The following is a 15,382-nucleotide window of genomic DNA, read 5'->3' on the forward strand; positions in this document are numbered from 1 at the left end:
GGGGGGGGGGAAGGCAGGGGAGGTTTGTGGTCTCTGACTGTGACCCCCCCCCCCCTTACAGGCCCTGCAGAATTTCGGGCTGTGCGGCACCTTGGTGACGTACCTGCGGGGGCTGGAGAGCGAGGGGGCGGACTGGGGGGCGGAGCTTAGGGAGCTGCAGTTCCAGGCGGCCTGGAGGAACACGCAGTGGGACTGCCACCTGTCCGACAGGTGAGGAGGGCGTGTGCGCGTGCATTTGGGAGGGAGGTTGACCGTTCTGTCGAAGCGTTGGGTCTGAGCGTAACAGGACGCGCGTTTGGTTTGTCCGTGTTGGTTTTCAGGAGTGAGAAAGCGGACCCAGGCTTTAACGAGTCGGTGTTCTACGCCCTTCAGGCTTTGAGGGATAAAGAGTTCTCCGCGTTCAGCCAAACGCTGAGAAACTCCAGGTAGGCCAGAGCTTTACCGATTACGAATGAGCGCCAACCATTCACCGTCTGCACCACAACTCATACAGTACACAGCCCTGAATCCCTGACTGCATGTGTGTTATTGTGTCTGTATGTGTGTATCCGTGTGTATATGTGTCAATGTATGTGCGTGTGCATTTGTGTTTGTGTGGTGGTATTTGCGTGTGATTTGTGTGTGTGTGTGTGTGTGTGTGTGTGTTTGGTGTGCGTGCTTGCGTGTGTGCGTGCGTGCGTGCGTGCGTGTGTGTGTGTATGCGCATGTGGGTGCGTGCTTGTGTGTGTGTGTGTGTGTGTGTGTGTGCGTGTGCATGTGTGTGCGTGTGTGTGTATGTGTGTGTGTGCGTGCGTGTGCGTGTGCGTGTGCGTGTGCGTGTGTGTGTGTGTGTGTGCTTGTGTGCTTGTGTGTGTGTGTGTGTGTGTGTGTGTGCGTGTGTGTATGTGTGTGTTTGCAGGGTCTCTGAGGTGGAGGCTCTGTGCAGGGACAGTCTGGAGGCCGTCTCCTCTCTGTATCCAGCTCTGTGTGACCTGCAGAGGATCAGCGAGCTGGAGAGCGTGGGAGAACTCTGCTGCAGGTCAGTCTAATAAAAGGGGGTTCCTGTAATAGACTCGTTTGTTGAATATTATTAGTGGGGAACTGCCATTGACCCCGATTCATTCTACTCTGTTTAACCCAGTTTTAGTGCTCATAGTCGCCACCTGGAGGTGGAACCTGATATTCATTGGGTGGCATATCTCCATATCAGTGGTTCTCAAATTAGGTCCTTGGGGACCACTGTGTGTGCTGGTTTTCATTCCACCTCAACTGCAATCCCAGAATTTTAACAAGCTGTTGATTTTTCTTAATTAGGTGCTAATAGGGCCAGTGTGGGTGCACATACCGGATTCTACTAATCACTGTACTTAGCAAAGACTCTAGTGGTTGATTAGTAGAATCAGGCGTGTGCACCCACACTGGCCCTTTCTGGATAAGACTGGAGAGACCCCAGCTCAAAAACATGAAAAGCACCTAATTAAGAAAAATGAACAGCTTGTTAAAATTCTGGGATTGCCGTTGAGGTTGGAATGAAAACCAGCACACACAGTGGTCCCCCCGGACCGAGTTTGAGAACCACTGATATAGAGATACGCCACCCGATAAATATCAGGTTCCACCTCCAGGGGGCGACTGTGAGCCAAATATCTCTGGCTCCTCCCTGCCCCCCGGGTCTGATTTCTCAGCGGCGCGTCTGGTTTCCCCCTCAGCGGGCTGACGGAGCTGGGCGTGGCGGAGATGCTGGGGCGCTGGCGGCGGCACTCGGAGCTCCTGGCCGACAGCGACTTCGGCCTGCTGGAGCCGGTCCTGGCGCTCCGCACGGCGGCGCAGGAGACGCTGGTGCTGCGCGAGCGGGACGCCGGCCGGAGGGAGGGCCTCCGCGCCGCCCTCGCCTACCACCTGCTAGAGCTCTGCAGGCTCGCCCGCGCCGCCGGGCGCACCCAGGTGAGGGCGGCGGGGGTCCGCCGGGGGGGCCGCTCGCAACCGAAACCTCCGCTGACCGGTCCACACACTCCTCCAAATACTGACTGTCCAAACTCCCAATCACTGACCGTCCTCCAAACTCCCCCACATCCACTGACCAGTCCCCAAACTCCCCCAAGTCTACTGACGGGTCCCCAAACTTTCACTACCCCATCCCACGGACGGTCCCCAAATCCCAACCTGAGGGTCTCAAAACCTTCATCACCAAATCCACTCACCGGTCTACAAACTCCCCAAATCAACTGAATGTCTTCAAAATTTAGGACAACATCATCAGTGGCTCGACAGTTCTTTAAAATGACAAAAATTTAACTCTAATATATGCTTTAATTTTTTGGAGATTTTGGTGAAAAGCCATATATTCACATTTGTGTACATGATGGTAAATAAGATATTCAAATATTGAAGTGTGGAGGCTAGAACGAGGCAGATTCACAGTCAGATTTGAATGGCGGTGTGTCAGTATTGGAGTGAGTAATAGGAAATGGTCTTATAGCGTGAGGCCAGGTACTTGAATGGGTTTGACCTGGCTCTGGCCTAGATTTGGCCTAGCTCTAGTCTGGTTTTGGCCTGGTTTTGGCCTGGTTTTGCCCTTGTTCTGGCCTGGTTCTCACCTGGTTCTGGCTTGGTTTTGACCTGATTCTGAGCTGGTTCTGGCATGGTTTTGACCTGGTTCTGAGCTGGTTCTGACCTGGTTCTGACCTGGTTCTGGCCTGGCTCCACCCCCCTGCAGCTGGCGGAGAGGGCGGTGTTTCAGATGAAGCAACACGGCAGACCCAGCGCTGGGACGGGCACGTCGCCATGGCAACTGGAGGAGGCCCAGGTGTTCTGGGCCAAGCGGGAGCAGAGTCTAGCGCTGGGCATCCTCAGGCAGATGATCGAGACGCTAAGCGACCAGGTGAGAGGCGCCTAGCAACCAGGTGTGGCTCACTGAAAAACCAGGTGAGGATTGCGTTGACCCACATTCTTCCACTGAGTGACTGCAGCTGAGGTCTGTTTGTATATTACTGGATAAATGGCCTCAGGACTGGAAACATTTGCGCACTTGGAAAGGTATGTCCATTGTGTTTGGACAGTGTGTACATTTCAGAAAAAAAAAATCTTTAAAGGCTTTGAAGACAATGTGTCAAAGTTTACCCCTGAGCCGATTAAACATTTGCCCCGTAGGTTGAGTGTGAGGGAAAAAACAGATTTTTTTTGTAAGATACAGTGTGTGTTGTGGTCTTTGGGTTCGTACATAATTTAATCTCGAGTGTGAGCTGACTGTGTGTGTGTGAGCTGTGTGCTGCTCTTTGTGTGTGAGCTTTGTGAGTGTGTGAGAGCTGTGTGTGAGCTGTGTGTGTGTGTGGCTGTGTGAGCTGTCTGTGTGTGTGTGAACTGACTGTGTGAACTGACTGTGTGAGCTGTGTGTGAGCTGACTGTGTGTGAGCTGTGTGTGTGAGCTGTGTGTGACTGTGTGTGACTGTGTGTGTGTGTGTGACTGTGTGTGAGCTGTGTGTGTGTGTGACTGTGTGTGAGCTGTGTGTGACTGTGTGTGTGCTGACTGTGTGTGACTGTATGTGAGCTGACTGTGCGTGACTGTGTGTGTGCTGACTGTGTGCTGCTCTGTGCAGGTGGACTTTAACCCTGCGCTGAGCCCCATGTACGCAGAGTGCTTGCGGCTGTGTGGCAGCTGGCTGGCAGAGACCTGCTTGGAGAGCCCAGGTGTCATTCTGGAGACGTACCTGGAAAAGGTAATGCCCCGCCCACCTTTGGGGCCATCGCTCTGACATCATCACCGTTAGCGTTGATAGACCAGCCACATAAGAGCTGTAGGGCAGTAACATGGGGCTTTTACATGGAAACAGTCTGAGCAGTAATGCGTTAAATACATGAAATACGTTTAAACAGTGTGAAGTACATCCAGATATCAAAGCCTTAGGGCCTCTAGAAGCAAACTAAGGACACTCTTTCATAAAGAAAGTCTCCTAATTTCAGTTTAGTCCATCCTGGAAATTAGTAGAAAACGGGACTAAATTAAAATGGAGTCGTTGCCCATTTTGATAACTCTCTCTGATATTAAACCCTGACTCTGAAAAGTTCAAAAATATCAAAATAAAAGTCAGAAAAACAAGTATGAAAATAAGAAAGCGAATGCAGTCTGTGCAGTCTGTAATAAACGGTGAGCGTGTGGCCATGTTGGGCAGGCGGTGGAGGTGATCGAGGACCACCCCGGCGGGGAGGACGCCCGTCTGCTGGCCCAGAAGACGCAGGCCTACCTGTCCCTCGCCCGGTTCTCGGACGCGCAGTACCAGAGCATGGAGAACTACATGAAGTCGTCCGAGTTCGAGAACAAGCAGGCCCTGCTGGAGAAGGCCAAGGAGGAGGTGCACCTCATGAAGGAGCACAACGTCAACACCAACAGGTGGGTTTCCGTAGCGACCGGTCGCTCAGCGACGGACCGCCACGCGATAACTGTGCACGGGAGACGAAACTGAAAAGAGGTGGGGGTCGGTTCAGCTGTGTGGATCCATTACTGACATTTAGCAGACGCTCTTATCCAGAGCGATTTACACAACTTTTTAGCATTTTACATTGCATCCATTTACACAGCTGGATATATACTGCAGCAATGCAGGTTAAGCACCTTGCTTAAGGGTACAACCGCAGTGTCTTACCCAGGAATCGAACCTGTGACCTGTAGGGTACAAGACCAGCTCCTCATCCATTATACTACTCTGCCACCCAGCTTTCTCAACCTTGAAAGTTCTGTCTCCCAACCACTAAAATCAGAGTATTTAAATGAAATGGGTCGTGTGGAAGAGTTTGATAAGGGGTGAGTCCAGGGACAGTACCGTGGCGGTGGGTGTGCTGTATTGTAACGTAGCACCAGTGGAAGGCATGTGGGCGGGGCTAACGATGTGGGCAGGCTTAACGGTGTGAGCGGAGTTGATGGTGTGCGCGGGACTAACGATGTGGGCGGGGTTAACGGTGTGGACGGGACTAACGGTGTGGGCGGGGCTAACGGTATGGGCGGGACTAACGGTGTGGGCGGGGCTAACGGTGTGGGCGGGACTAATGGTGTGGGCGGGGCTAACGGTGTGCAGGTACACGGTGAAGGTGGAGCGGGAGCTGGCGCTGGATGAGCGGGCGCTGGCGGGCCTGCGGGCGGACCGGCGGCGCTTCCTGCTGAAGGCGGTGCAGAACTACACGCTGTGCCTGGCGCTGGGCTCCGACCAGGACCTGTGGGTGTTCCGCCTGGCGGCCCTGTGGCTGGGCAACGCCGACGACGCCAGCGTCAACAAGGCGGTGGAGGTGGGCCGCCTAACCCCCTGACCCCCCCCCCCGAACAGTGCGCATCTCTCCCCCCACCCCCAACACGAGCCGTGTAGCTTTCTCCCCCCTGCCACTCCCTACCCCCTCAAACACAAACCGTGTACCTCTCTCCCCCCACCCCCCAACACAAACCGTGTACATCTCTCCCCCTGCCACTCCCCCACCCCCCAAACACAAACCGTGTACCTCTCTCCCTCCTCCCCCCAGCACGAACCGTGTACCTCTCTCCCCCCTGCCCCTCCCCCAGCACTTCCCCAACCCCTCTGGGATTAGAGAATGCCATGATTCTACGCCCCCCCATTCCATGCACCTGTCAATAACACTCCATCATCATGAAGGCAATGGTGACCATACAAACGCACACACACTCACACACACACAGACACAGACACCCCAGCCCGTGTGTGGCTTAAGAGAACCCCACATGTTTTTAGCCTGTTGCTCACGTGCCTGTTGCTCGGAGACCAGGCCGCTCGGATTGCACATGCTCAGTGCTGTTTTCCCTCTGTTGCAGGAGGCCGTCGAGAAGATCCCGTCCCACAAGTTCCTGCCCCTGATGTACCAGCTGGCCGCGCGCATGGGCACCAAGGTGCCCCGTGGGACGGAGGAGGACCTGGGCTTCCACGACGTCCTCAACGAGGTGACCCTCCGCCCGCTCCCAGGAAGAGTGGTCCTGAAGGTCCTCTGCCGTCATCTCTAAAATGGCGGAGAGAAAACTGGCTTTTATAATGTAGAGGTTGCTGGTTTCAGTCCCAGATGGGGTACACTTCTTGCTCAACAAAAGGCTCATTCCCTATTTTTTTAGCAAAACAGTTTCTTACAGTATCCACGATTTAGCGAAATCCATATTGTGGTACTGTGTCATACCGGTATTCATGTTAATACCGACATACGCCCCCCCCCCACTCCCCCTTAACACAACATTATATGCCCCCCCCACCTCCAGCTTATCTGCCGGGCATCGCTGGACCACCCTCATCACACCCTCTTCATCATCCTGGCGCTGGTGAACGCGAACAAGGACGAGAACTTCGCCCGCACCCGACTGTCCAGGAGCACCCCCAGACAGCCCTCCCAGCTGGACAAGGTGGGCGGAGCTAGATAGACACTTCCTGGGTGGTAAGGTGGGCGGAGCTTGATAGACACTTCCTGGGTGGTAAGGTGGGCGGAGCTTGATAGACACTTCCTGGGTGGTAAGGTGGGCGGAGCTTGATAGACGCTTCCTGGGTGGTAAGGTGGGTGGAGCTAGATAGACACTTCCTGGATGGTGTCAGCAGGCTGCTCCTGAGGTCTGAGCGGAGGACTCTGCCTATTTAATCACAGATACATGCAAATAAATGCAAACTTCTGTGAGCGAAAGGTTGTCATTAACAACCTGGAGCCTTTCTCCACCAAGTATTGCATTGATTAACTTCAAAACTAGCCTTGTTTTGCTCATACCCGGAGAGACGTTTTAATGGATGGGGATTTAGAAAACAAGAACATAATAACGTGTACCTTTGTTTACACAACAGCCAGTTAAGACGATTTTAGCTCATCATTTGCCTGTATATCAGAAGTGCCATTTTGTGGCACTTTTATATATATGTAACGATTAAAAAATGTAGGACAAGAAATATAACAAAGAAATGTAAAAATGATGTTGGACACGGAGCAAATAACGCCGATAATGACGTAAAACTTGTAGTGAATGAATAACGAGGCCGTCGTTCTGTTTTTGTGTCTTCTGTTCCAGGAGCGTTCGGACGTGGCGCTCAGGATCATCAATGAGATCCGGAAGCAGAGAGGCCGGATGGTGAGCGGTTTGGAGGCGCTCTGTAACGCCTACATCACCCTGGCCTACCTGGACGCCAGCCGCCACAAGAACGAGAAGAGTACGTGACCAGCCCCGCTCGAAAAACAGAACACAAAATGGCGGTCGGTCCTTTGTGTCGACTTTGACTTTGGTAGCAAATCTAAAGTAGTGAACAGATTGAAGTTATTTCTGTGTCAGTTTGAGAGGCAATCAAGAATTCATAACAGAAAACTGAACTGTTTAATTAACTGTGGGAACACCACAACATTGGAAATTGTTTGGAGAATGTTCCTGAGAAGAAAAACAGCATCCACAAGGAAACTCAGGACTGAGTTTGAGAAGCCTGGTTCTAAATGCTTTGTGAGGTTTCCCCCTTGACTTGCAAATCGTGATCACATGACTAGCTTTAACATTTCTCTTTCCTCTGTTCCAGAAGCCATACCCATTCCCTCTGACCAGCCTATTATGAAAATTAAGGACCTGGATGATATTGCGATCCCCACCATGGAGATCAAGGTAGGCAGGAGGCCTGGTTTGAGTATTCACATACTCAACATCACTGGTTTGAGTATTCACTACTGGCAGTTCGGAAGGTTAGAGGGTTAGGGTTAGAGCTAAGATTCTGATGTTAGGTGCATTACTAATGAAAATGTTTGTACTGTATGAAAGTTGTATAAACATATTCATTAGAAAAAATTTTATTCATATCCAAAATGTTTTGGATCCAAATATTGTTAATTTACCAGTCAGGCTCGCAAATCTAAACAATTATTCAGTCGCTGCTTAGACTAATGTTCTCAATCAATCAATCAATCAATTTTATTTGTATAGCGCTTTTAACAAAGGAGCTTTGTCACAAAGCAGCTTTACAGAGAACCGGCCCCGAGAGAGTAAGCCTAGGGCCACAGTGGCAAGGAAAAACTCCCTGACTGATAGCAGGAAGAAACCTTGAGCAGAACCGGACTCAGAGGGGGAACCCATCTGCCACAGGCGGGCACCGGTTTCTCTGCTTATTAATAATAAAGTAAGCGAGCTGGGCTTGCTGAGTGGCTCGTTCGGAAGTTCTTATAACCCCAGTGGACATTTAAATTAGACACTGGTGTCCAATTATCATCATTTCTAACAGACTAAAGGGGAAAGGGGTTAAGGGACCGTGTAAAACTCCTTAAAAGCTTACCTTTGTTTCAGCAGTACATCCGTATTTCCACCCCTAATGGGCATTTTTACCTTCTCAGTCCAAAATGTATAAAAATAAACAAATAAAGAGTAATAAAATTAAGCAAGAATGTTGAAATATTTTGTTATACAAAAATAAACTGAGTTTTCCTGCATAAACTGTCATTGTAGCTCCTCAGATAAAATGAATTGACAACAGCATAATTTCCGGACCGTGTGGCCCTGGTCTAAACCCTAACCCCCCCTGGTGTTTTGGCGTGCGCAGGTGGACCCCACCGGTCGCTACGATGACCTGGTCACCATCGAGTCTTTCAGGCCTCACTACCACCTGGCCGGGGGCGTCAACCTCCCCAAAATCATCGACTGCGTGGGCTCCGACGGCAAGGCCCGGCGGCAGCTGGTCAAGGTGAGGTCACGGGAAACACGCGCCACGGCAACCGTTGTTCAGAAGCACCTGATTGGTGGTCCTCCGCAGGGTGACCTTGCCGTTGGAAAAACTGCAGAATCAGAGTGCGGTCAGCGGCGTGTTTGAGCCTAAGCTTTTACTGTACTCCTTTTCTAACAGAACTAAACCCTACAGAAAGTGTTGAGCGCTCAACAATGCTGACGCTATCGCAAGTTCTCAGTGTTAATTATTAGCCTGACATCTTTTTTGCGAGCATAACAGCTGTCAGAACTGTAGCATAGCCGGCCTTTACTGGAATATAACGCTCTGTCCTCCGGTTAATGGTTAGCCGCGGGTGTGTCGAGTTTTGGCCATGACAGGGCTCGGCTGTATTTGAGGAGTTAATAGGGGAAGTCATTTTTCTTCATTTCTGTGCTCGATCTGATGAATGCGATTGTCACACTCGGCGTGACTCCTCTGGGAGGGACGGAATAGCCAGCTTTCCCGCAGGGAAATGGGAAAATTTATTTTACTCAAGTGCAGATTTTCAGTACTCTGCCCAGCTTGCCTATATGCTGCACGCTTCAGTGTTCTATTCACCGATTGGCCGATTGACCCCTGAGCACGGTTATTCCGTACTCTGATTGGTCGGTGCCGTGACGCCGGCCCGCGCTGATTGGTCCGCAGGGCCAGGACGACCTGCGGCAGGACGCGGTCATGCAGCAGGTGTTCCAGATGTGCTCCACGCTCCTGCAGCGCAACGCCGAGACCCGGAAGAGGAAGCTGAACATCCGCCGCTACAAGGTGCCGTCCCGCCCAGGGGGTGGGGGGTGCGGGGGGGCGGGGGGTGGCGTGGGTACAGGCTGACCCGCGGGGCGCTCTCTTTCGGCAGGTGGTGCCCTTCTCCCAGCGCAGCGGGGTGCTGGAGTGGTGCTCCGGCACGGTGCCGCTCGGGGACTTCCTGGTGGACCCGCAGAAGGGCGCTCACCATCGCTTCCGGCCCGCCGACTGGACCAGCCTCGCCTGCCGCAGGAAGATGCACGTGAGGCCCGAGATCGCCCACCGCCCCCCCTACCCCCGGCTTTGATTGGTTAACGCTTCAGCGTTACGTGACATGATTGGTCCACGCTAAGCTATCCCCACCACGACTCAAAAAAGGCACACATCCAGTGTTTGTGTCCATTATATTTTATGTTCAAATTCAAACAGACGCCTGTTACAGAGTCCGTTGACAGAGAATATCTCAGAATCAACAAAAAGATGTGTTTGAATTCAGGTGATTTAAGATCAATGAGCCGTTGAGCATTAGATTGAGTCACTGAACATACAGGTATTGATTTATAGACTCCGCAGAGCGGAGCAGAGCTCAAGAGAACAGATACGAGAGTGACAGAAAGAGGGCTGCAGTTCTGCAGAGTGGTGACCTGCATTGCGACGGGCCCAGAAACAGCCATCTCCAAACCAGAACGGGGTCAGGGTGCAGAGAGGGAATAAAAAAGGGATTTCAAACTCTTTTTCAAACGCTTCCTTTCAACGGCTAGCCAGTTTATGCTTTGGAATCAAGGCGTGCGATATGTTCAGCCAATCGGTAACTTAAATTAAGCACCTGTGCCGAAATGCACAGAAGATCAGCAGACAAGGCTTTTTAAACTTTGATTTTGTTACACGTTTTGTGTTGCGTGTTCCATGTTTCATGTTCCGTGTTCCGTGTTCCGTGTTCCATGGCCCGTGCCACACGCAGGATGCGGTGAGGTCCGGCTCGGACACGGCGCAGGCCTTCAGCGAGGTGTGCCAGAACTTCCGGCCCGTGTTCCGCTACTTCTGCATGGAGCGCTTCCTGGACCCCGCGGTGTGGATGGAGAAAAGGCTGGCCTACACCCGCAGCGTCGCCACCTCTTCCATCGGTACCACAGGCCCCGCCTAACCTAACCTTAATGCCTAAGCGTGTTTATTGGGAATATGGGCGTGGCTGCGTGCTTTGGGGCCGGTCTGCGGAAGGTGATACCAGCGGCTGAGAAGACGCGCTCGTCAGACGGCACCGGTGTTGTTCTAATGTCAATGCGCTCGTGACCTTTGACCTTTCTCTCCCCAGTGGGCTACATCGTCGGACTCGGGGACAGGCACATCCAGAACATTCTGATCGACGAGCTGAGCGCCGAGCTCGTGCACATCGACTTAGGTGAGGAGGATGAGGAGGATGAAGAGGTCTGTTCTGGCCTCCCACTCCCCTTAAGGGTCTCTGAAATCTTCAGGTGTATGAATATTATATCAAGGACTTTGAGGTTGTTGGAAATAACAAAACTCTTGACAGGGGTGTTTCAATATGCTTGAAGGCTTTTGCTGAGTGATTTTGGGGATCATTTGGAAGTGTCATCTCCATGTTTTATACATATTACACAGGCCCTTAGAGGCTGATCCTAGGTGAGTCTACTAGGTGATGCACTACTCAGAATGGTGTTTGGATTCAGCTTTCAGAGCCTACAGAAGCCCTCAGTTGCTAGGATATTGGGGGAGGTTTCTTATTTTTTATTTATTCATTTTTAAAAAATGTTTTTATTTATTTTAAACTATTTGCTCTGTTATTTATCCAACCTTGTCTGCTGTGTTTGTTGTTGCACCACTGCTACCGTTTACCCTAATTTTTATCTTGATTTTATTTTTGTACTTAGGTCTTAAATGTTTTTTTTTAATATCCTTCAATCACCCTGTTTGTTTCTGTCTTTTTATGTACAGCACATTGAGTTGCACCCGCTGTCGGAAATGTGCTTTATAAATAAAGTTTGATTTATTGATTATTTTATTTGTATCCAGCAGTTCTTGTGATATTGACCAGTCCTTGAATTTTTGGACCCTGAAAGGAATCCTATTATTGCTGGTATGATGACGAATATGGTCAGTGTGTACTGTCGGAACATTTGTTGTTGGATGATGTCTTCTTTTGAACTTCCTGTGACCCCCCCCCCCCCTTTCCAGGTGTGGCATTTGAACAGGGTAAGATCCTCCCCACCCCTGAGACCGTACCCTTCAGGCTGTCCCGGGACATCGTGGACGGGATGGGTATCAGCGGAGTGGAGGGTGTTTTCAGAAGGTAAGCGCTGTTATATTAAAACGAAGGCTTCCTTTCGTGGGCGTGAGCTGCAGAGCTCGAGAGAACATTGAGTGTGTGGGTTTGCTCCAGCGCGGCTTCTCATCGTTGTTTGGCCTCGTTTAGATGCTGTGAAAAAACCATGGAGGTCATGAGGAGCTCCCAGGAAGCCTTGCTGACCATCGTGGAGGTGTGGCAGAGTCCGCCCATCAGAGTTCAGCTTACAGAAACCCACCAGTTGGAGTTCACCGTGAAACTCTGGGTCTCCCTCCCCCATCCAGAGCAGGGGTCTGGTCTCCAGAGTAGAGAGTTAAACCCTTCGAGCTGGCAATATACTGAATAATATATACTGGCTGTTTACCCCCCCGCCCCCTCCCCAGGTGCTCCTGTATGACCCCCTGATGACCCCCTGTTTGTCCCCCCCCCCCTCCCCAGGTACTTCTGTATGACTCCCTGTTTGCCCCCCTCTCCCAGGTGCTCCTGTATGACCCCCTGTTTGCCCCCTCCCCTCCCCAGGTGCTCCTGTATGACTCCCTGTTTGCCCCCTCCTCCCCCCAGGTGCTCCTGTGTGACCCCTGTTTGCCCCCTCCCCAGGTGCTCCTGTATGACTCCCTGTTTGCCCCCTCCCCAGGTGCTCTTATGACCCCTGTTTGCCCCCTCTCCCCAGGTGCTCCTGTACGACCCCCTGTTTGACTGGACCATGAACCCGCTGAAGGCCTTTCACCTGCAGCAGCAGCATGAGGAGCAGACCGAGCTCAACGCCACGCTCAGCTCCACCCCGGGGGGGGACGTGCTGGACGCCCCCGGCAAGGCCAGGTACGCTCCACCTGCCCCGGGTCACCCTCACATGATCACATGACACTTACCGAGAATGAAAAAAGAGATGTTGGCAAAGAGCACTGGTTCAAAACTTGTTTAAGCCCGTTGTGGTTGTCTAATCTGGGCCTAAATCTGTGTTTGTGCTATTGGCACAACTGTAGTACAGTATTTTATGTTGAGCTTCCTTTTGAAAAAAAGGTTTAATTACTTACTTTGTCAAAAGCTACACATGCTTTTGGAAAGTATTTCTTTGAGAATTTTATGCTGTGTTGTGGCTGTTTTGCATTATCTGTTGTAATATTTGTGTGCAGATTTCTTGGCCAAGTTACAGTTTTTATCTCATTGTGTGATTCTAAAAAATTCTAAACACTGTGTGTGTATGTGTGTGTGCACGCGTGTGTGTATATTTGTGTGTGTGCATGTGCGTGCGTGTATACGTGTGCGTGTGTGTGTATGTGTGTCTGTGTGCATGTGTGTGCGTGTATACGTGTGTGTGTGTGCGTGTGCGTATACTTGTGTGTGTGAATACGTGTTTGTGTGTGCGTGTGCGTATACGTGTGTGCGCGTGTGTGTGTGTGCGCGCGTATACGTGTGTGTGTGTATGTGTGTGTGTGTGCATACGTGTGTGTGTGTGTGTGTCCAGTAGCGACACGCAGAGCTTCAACAAGGTGGCAGAGCGGGTTCTGCTCCGCCTGCAGGAGAAGCTGAAGGGGGTGGAGGAGGGGGCGGTGCTCAGTGTGAGCGGCCAGGTCAACCTGCTCATCCAGCAGGCCATGGACCCCAAGAACCTCAGCCGCCTCTTCCCCGGCTGGCAGGCCTGGGTGTAGCCGCTGCCAGCGCGGCGCCACGCAGCTAATGCTAACATCTTCCAGATACTTCCTGTTTCCGTTTCCACTGAACTGCTTTGTTCTTTGTTGCTGTTTTTTTTTCTCCCTCAGTTCCGTTTGCTTTTTAAAAGAGCTGCATCTCTTCTGAACATCACCGTGCACCCTGTGGAAAGATGTTTTAAAAAATTTTTTTTATAGAAACGGTCAGTGTAATCCATCTTTAATCAGCCTGTAGGCCGCGTACATTTCAGTCATACGGTTAAGATTTTCATAGTACGCTTAAACGTGCCTTCTGTTTTAAAAAAAATACTTCCAGAATCTTAATTTCATCCTGTTGGAATCCTGACTCTCAGGAAAAATTCAGGTTTTTTCCTTCACACCCCCTTCTCTGGTCTGGGAAGTCCTCTTGGTACAGATGCATACAGAAATTGTGTATCTCATTATCAACTCTGTAAAGAAAAAGACTTTTCTCTCAACCTTCTGAACCCACATGCAAATATGAAGAAAATGAAGTAAGTAATGCAGTAGATATCCAAATAAAAACCATCCCCAAAATGCTGCCCATTTGTAGTCTATGAACGGTTCGTATGGAAATACTTGAAACTGTAAATTTGAAAACCTTCATGCGAATACTGCACTGAAGTGCACTTAGTGAAAACGTGATCAAACCCTGTACTGGGCAGTTTATGCAACCGAGCTTATGAATGTGTTATATGCGCTTATTTTTTTCACAAATAAACTTATCGGCCTTTTATACGTAAGCATTTGATGTCTGACAGCCGTTTGAATGAATTCCTTCTGTATCATTTTAAAAAAACTTGCCTAAAAGAGTTGGTGGATGTAAGAATGTAAAGACTTCTAATAAAATGTGTAAGGGAAAGTGAAAGGTGTTTTATTTGCAGTACGTGCATTTGGTGTTTGTAGTGTGCTGTATCGATGTATAAATATCAGACCTGTAAATACGTATTTGTTTTGGATTCAAATACATTTCTGCACTTTACTGATCTTGTCTGGTGTATTGGAACCAATGAAATACTCTCAAAAGGAAAGTCCCGACCTTCTGGCATATGTGGGTCCCCGATTGGCACATTTTAATCACTAGTACCCCAGGAAAGCATGGGATGAATCATAACCGGCCCTCTGGCTTCGGGGACTGGACTGTGAAAACCAGCAAGTCACTGTTGCACTCCTGTGTTTAGATTACTTTAGAATTATCATCTGTGCAGTGAAGGGTGTTCAAAGGTGGTGTGAAGTCTAGACAGATGATTGCATTTAGGCAAAGGTTGAGCATTCCCGGCTACTCCAGCCCAAAGCTGCGCAACCCGCCCACCTCTTACCTCTGTTTGCGTGAATATTCGGCTTTTAGGGGGGGAAGTCACGTTACGGCCGTGCAGTATGGCCATTGGATTTACTGAGCCAGAACAGCAATGCTCAATGCCCTCGTGGTCTCGGTTGGACGAAACCAGCAATACTCGAGAATTATATCCTCAGTGAGGTGTTCAGGTGCGTCGCACTATGTGTCGACCGCTAGACAGTGGAGCAGCGCATTCGTACCGCAGCTCCTCCCACCTTCACACCTGCTGCTGTGCAAGCGGCTCGTTGGACCCTCATGCCCTGCTGGTCACAGCTGAGCCACTGCTGAACACCATACTGAGGAAGGAGCGTGCTGCTAGTGCCCGTGGGGGGGGCTGTTTCCCAAGTGTCTCAATGAATGATGGCTGGACGTGCGTCTAGATGTGCTCTTCCAATTATGATGCTGACGCAATCCGGTCACAGCTGAATTGAGAGCAAATTCTGCTATGTGGCTCAACAGATGAATATACAGCAGCCTTTACCTTGGGGAGGTCTTACCAATAAGGACGGTATTAGGCGGTAAAAAACTTAAGTAAACTTTTTTTTCATTGTCATTGTACAGCATTCAAATCAGGAGATGACAAGTGGAATTCTGTCCATTTTCTGTTTTGTTTTCTGTTGTCTGCCAGTTTTGGTGTTTTAGGGAGTGTGAATAAGTTGCTTGA

General features: G+C 50.5%; 1 protein-coding gene across 1 annotated transcript in view; it reads left to right on the forward strand.

Annotated features, from left to right (window-relative positions):
* Window positions 1-14,244, forward strand: part of atm (ATM serine/threonine kinase) — a 37,960-nt gene extending 23,716 nt beyond the window's left edge. Inside the window, exons 42-62 of the mRNA XM_064303269.1 lie at window positions 62-210; window positions 321-425; window positions 899-1,018; window positions 1,689-1,923; window positions 2,696-2,860; window positions 3,576-3,695; window positions 4,149-4,366; window positions 5,049-5,256; window positions 5,792-5,917; window positions 6,224-6,364; window positions 7,013-7,151; window positions 7,506-7,588; window positions 8,514-8,654; window positions 9,321-9,437; window positions 9,526-9,675; window positions 10,375-10,537; window positions 10,726-10,812; window positions 11,607-11,721; window positions 11,845-11,908; window positions 12,386-12,534; window positions 13,181-14,244. Coding sequence (XP_064159339.1) covers window positions 62-210; window positions 321-425; window positions 899-1,018; window positions 1,689-1,923; window positions 2,696-2,860; window positions 3,576-3,695; window positions 4,149-4,366; window positions 5,049-5,256; window positions 5,792-5,917; window positions 6,224-6,364; window positions 7,013-7,151; window positions 7,506-7,588; window positions 8,514-8,654; window positions 9,321-9,437; window positions 9,526-9,675; window positions 10,375-10,537; window positions 10,726-10,812; window positions 11,607-11,721; window positions 11,845-11,908; window positions 12,386-12,534; window positions 13,181-13,364 — 2,979 coding nt within the window. The 3' untranslated portion in view covers window positions 13,365-14,244. The remainder of the gene's footprint in view (window positions 1-61; window positions 211-320; window positions 426-898; window positions 1,019-1,688; window positions 1,924-2,695; window positions 2,861-3,575; window positions 3,696-4,148; window positions 4,367-5,048; window positions 5,257-5,791; window positions 5,918-6,223; window positions 6,365-7,012; window positions 7,152-7,505; window positions 7,589-8,513; window positions 8,655-9,320; window positions 9,438-9,525; window positions 9,676-10,374; window positions 10,538-10,725; window positions 10,813-11,606; window positions 11,722-11,844; window positions 11,909-12,385; window positions 12,535-13,180) is intronic.
* Window positions 14,245-15,382: the final 1,138 nt, after the last annotated feature.

The sequence above is a fragment of the Anguilla rostrata genome, chromosome 12 (assembly GCF_018555375.3).
Source record: "Anguilla rostrata isolate EN2019 chromosome 12, ASM1855537v3, whole genome shotgun sequence".
NCBI classification, from domain to species: Eukaryota; Metazoa; Chordata; class Actinopteri; order Anguilliformes; family Anguillidae; genus Anguilla; species Anguilla rostrata.